Source organism: Amaranthus tricolor, chromosome 16 (genome assembly GCF_026212465.1).
Source record: "Amaranthus tricolor cultivar Red isolate AtriRed21 chromosome 16, ASM2621246v1, whole genome shotgun sequence".
NCBI lineage: Eukaryota > Viridiplantae > Streptophyta > Magnoliopsida > Caryophyllales > Amaranthaceae > Amaranthus > Amaranthus tricolor.
The window spans coordinates 20,519,657-20,524,440 of record NC_080062.1 but is presented as its reverse complement, the minus strand read 5'-3'; the positions used below and the strand labels follow the sequence as shown (position 1 = coordinate 20,524,440).

The 4,784-nt window shown below is 30.4% G+C and overlaps 1 protein-coding gene across 1 annotated transcript in view; it reads right to left on the bottom strand.

Moving 5' to 3' along the window:
* Positions 1 to 4,784, bottom strand: part of LOC130802617 (uncharacterized) — a 14,071-nt gene that overhangs the window by 2,174 nt on the left and 7,113 nt on the right. Inside the window, exons 4-7 of the mRNA XM_057666624.1 lie at positions 3,833 to 4,784; positions 3,236 to 3,742; positions 2,782 to 3,135; positions 2,066 to 2,134 (exon numbers count right to left, since the gene is read on the bottom strand). The exon at positions 3,833 to 4,784 is cut by the window's right edge and continues 182 nt beyond it. Of these exons, the coding sequence (XP_057522607.1) occupies positions 2,066 to 2,134; positions 2,782 to 3,135; positions 3,236 to 3,742; positions 3,833 to 4,784 (1,882 nt within the window). The remainder of the gene's footprint in view (positions 1 to 2,065; positions 2,135 to 2,781; positions 3,136 to 3,235; positions 3,743 to 3,832) is intronic.

The following is a 4,784-nucleotide window of genomic DNA, read 5'->3' as shown; positions in this document are numbered from 1 at the left end:
GACGCGAGTGTGATCCGTTGCAACAAGCATCGAATGACACCCGTCCGAAACCGGCCCGATCACCCGAATGAACACCTCTACCAAAGGAGTTTCATGTGAGGGACATATTAAAATGTATAACAAATCTTAAAGCCTCAACTATAAACTTAAACTTTTGGTCTAACTATATCTTTGACACAACTAATACAAATTATAATTTTTATGAGTTTTTCCGTTGTTGAATGTAGTTATTTTAATCAAAATTATAAGCATTATTTTTTTTCTAGATGCACCATTGATCAACTTCACTTAAGATAGTTTATACTGGAACAAGGTCCATTTCCTATCACTGTAATTGTTATTCTTTTTTATTGAATTACTTTCTAAAATCTTGATTTCCATCATTTTTTCCTATCTTGCTGATTAGGCTTTTAGATTAAAGAAGGTGGCATTGGGATGCAAAGGTAGTGACAAGGGAATTGAAGAGGTGGAAGAAGAGACATGTATTTTGGATTCTTGTATTTGGATTTTTGATTTTTTTTAATTAACTTGTTAATTTTTTATATCTTTTTAATTTTAAATTTAAATTTTAACTTTAATAAAAATACAAGTAGCAATGACATGTGTTGAGTAACAATTTTTTGGGATAGAGGGGGAATTAAATAGAGATGACAAATAAAAATTAATTAAAGATTAAATTTTTCTAAAATGAACAGAATGTGAAATCTTTAGAAGCAGACTAGGTGTAGCTCGACTTAATAAAAATAAAATTTTCTTAGTTATTTTATCTGTAACTATCGAAAGAAAAGGCAATATACACGAGTGATTATTTTGAATTAGTATGTTTTTAAAACATAAAAACAAAAATAGTCATCTGGTTTATTTATAAATAGGAAATTTAACATTAAAAATTCAACCTAATATCCAGGTACTTAAAAATCTATCTTGATTATTTTTACATAATAAAACAATTATTGCCACGTGTAAGTTAATTTCTAGGCACACTCATCTAAAATTCCTTTTCAACAAAAATCTATTTATAACTATTGCTAAACAAAATACTGCTGACATCATCACCTTTTAAAATTTCTTACGTGTTTTTTTCTCATTAAAAAATTTTTCTCTAAAATTGAATGATGATTTCATTGTTATCATAATTATCATTGAATTTACTTCATTCTAATTTTGAGTATAATATTATTTATATTGATTTTTTTTTTGACTTTTTAGGTCATATTATTTAATGTATTAGAAAATCATATATTATATTTTATTTATTTGAATTATTTATAAAATATTTTCAATTTTATTTATTAAATGAGTATTATTTAGTTTATTGGGTATTTGAGATGGTTAATACATAATATACTTTTATTAGGATTTATTTTTGTTAGTTATACTCTTGATTACTTAAATGTGATGCTTAATTTTAATATGATTTAGGTTATAACTATCTTTATAAGTCACGTATATTTTTTATGAGAAAAAAAATTATCTTTTTCGTTTGAACTATTATAAAATAAGTTTACATATTTCTATGTTTTTATTTTTGATTTTAAAGTGTGTTATTATAGTAGTAATATTTAATATAAATTAAGATAATAGTTTTTTTGTTAGCAAATATTGGTATGTTATTTTTTGTTAAAAAAATTAATAATTTTGTATTGTATACTCCAGGTTCGAATCATTTGCACTTTTATTCAAAATAAATAATAAAAGTATAAATATAATTATATTAAATATATAATTAAATTTTTTGTCTTTTGTTGTGATTTATATTTGTCATGAACTAAATTTTCACAATCACCTATATGCACAATGCAAAATATGATACAATGTATGTGCATACAATTGTTCAGAGTGAAATGAAATATGACTATATTTCTTAAAATTTTATATTTCTTAATTTATAAAAATATGTCAAAAAATTTGATAAAGTCATGCATCGCACGAGCACTATCTAGTGGTAAATATTATTTTACAAATTGGTAACTTTCTATTACCATGCGTAAAAGGGTAATTTCTATTTCTTGCAATTAGTGACGTCCACTTTAATAGTCCGAGTTAAAGTGAACCGGATATTCACATGTAAATCTGAATTTTGGGTTACATGTTGGACATTTAGATTAAACCATATTCTAGGACTGATGACGTTCTAGTGATAAGAAAATAAATAAAGGACAACAATATCAATAAGGAAAAATTGTTGGGAATAATCCAATCTATTTCCCATTACTTACCAATAATCCCACCTTTTGAAATTTTTATAAATAATCCAATCTTTGTTTTCAATTTGTTGCCAATGGACTCTTCAGAAAATGACCTGCTATACCAGGTTATTCTCATCTTTTATCTTCTTTACAATAATCCAACCTATTTTCTATTACCTATCAATAATCCCACCATTTGAAATTTTTATTAATAATCCAACCTTTGCTTTCATTTTGCTGCCAATGGACCCTTTAAGAAGCAAATTGAAATTGCTATTATTTCCGAAGCATAAACTTCATCATTGCATTAATAGTAATTTTCTTTACATACATATGCCATCAACATTGTGGCTTACAAAATATCATCTAAGAAGGATTAAGGCTACATGCGTTAGTTAACTAGTTTTCTAAATACAAAATGATTAGATTAGTTAGCCAATTACAAAATGCTTTAGTTAAGTTGGCCAATTACAAAATGGCTAACAAAATGATTAGATAAGTTTGCCAATAACAAATGGCTTACAAAATATATAGCAAAAATAATTACATTGTCGAAAAAATTTAACTCAAGTAACTACACATTCTTTGGTACACTCGAGGTAGATGCTTGCGTTGAACAAATGACCACTTTATAAGATGTTTGTGAAGATATTGACCTTGCCATGCTACCCTGCATGAATGAAGTTAAATAAACATAATTATTAACATGATTAAATATATTTGCTATCTGAATTTGTAGTCCATGTCTAGTCAACTTTCCAGGTTTTTTAGGATCCTCATGGGCAGATTTCCTCCTGTTCTTTCTAGGTCTACCTGGGCCAAGTTTAATGGGAGGGGGGAGGAGGGTGGTATTCATTTTAGGCCAATACCTATCACCAGCTAAAGGTGGTATGGATCCACTATATGCTTCTAGGTAAGCCTCCTTTGTATAGGTATAATATAGTAGCTATTGCATGACGACAAGGAATACCTTTCAAATCCCACTTTCCACAAGTGTAGGACCTCTTATCTAAATCAACCTCTAGAGTATCAAAATAATAAGCTACCTGAAATAGTGAAGTAGTTGCTGGCATGACAGTACATTTGGTAGCTTCTTCTTTTTCTTTCTCCAATAATGCTAGAATCTTAGGGCATATACTCCCCACCCACTTCTGTGCATCTTCTTTCTTTGTCACCAATCTCTTGATCAACATGGTCCTAATATCATCAAGCATGTCTATTAGATGCTTTGACCTAGCACGCATGATGTAATTATTAAATGTTTCAACCATATTGCTAACTATGGTATCACATTTTGTCAGATTCTTCAAATAAGATCTACAAAACACATTAGGGTCAGCTTTCCTAAATTCATCAGCTACAGCGTGATTAAGTTCAGTCATCTCTTGCAAAGCATCATTGAAATCAGCCATATTGTATGACTTAACACATCTCCAAAAAAGAAACTTCAATTCTTCGCCTTTGAAATCCTTTTTCCAGTTGGCATATATGTGCCTTACACAATGCCTGTGCTCAGCCTGAGGGAGTTCTAGGTTAACTGCCCTCAATATGCTCTACAATCAAAGTAATTGACATATTAGTATTAATTCAAAGTAGTAACAATCAAAGTAACTTAAAAACAATAAAATGTATAATCAATATACCTGATGCTCATCTGATATTATCGTCCATCCAGCTCCATTTGTTCGTGGCAACCCTTTCTTAAGCTCATTCAAAAACCACTGCCATGACTCATTATTCTCACCTTCCACAACCGCCCATGCCAAGGGGAACATTTGATCATTAGGGTCCCTCCCAAAAGCTGACAGTAGCATCCTACCCAAAAAGGTCTTTACAAAACAACCATCTATGCACAATACTTTCCTACATCCTAACAACCATCCATCCCTTAAACCTTTGAACATTACAAAAAATCCGTGGAAAACTGGAGGTGATGTGTCTGGAATAGTCACAACAATAAAGTGGCTCTCAGGATTACTAACTCTTAAAGCTTCATGATAGTCCATCACTTTGTTGTAATGTTGATTCATAGATCCATGCAATCTTTTATGGGCAGCGTACTTGATGTTATAAGCAATGTGCTTGCTAATTATGACAAACCACTTCTTTTTAACCAAATCAATTATCTCAACTGATGGAATATGGGGTCTTGATTTGAAAACCTCAAGCATCTGGTTTGCCACCCATGAGGACTTTAATTGCTTGTTACCATCCATACTCCTTTGACATGTGTGTTCTGGAATAACTGACTTTATCACAAATGATGTTGATGACTTATCCCAACTACCGTACATCTTAAATGGACAACCCTCTACACAACTAACACCAATCCTTTGTTGCCTCTTTTTGTTACTAATGTCAATTCTCATATTCCTACCTTGAATTAGGGCATAATGTTTCAAAGCATCTCTAAATGCCCTAGAATTAGGAAAACTTAATCCAACTTGCCACTTAAATTTCCTAAATTCTATATGCTCTAAGACTTCATTATCAGATCCTAGGAGACTTTCACTATCCTCATACTCGGACAATTGATCTACCTCATTTTCAGATGCGTTTGCCTCATCGCTATCAACATAAGAAACCTCCTCACTA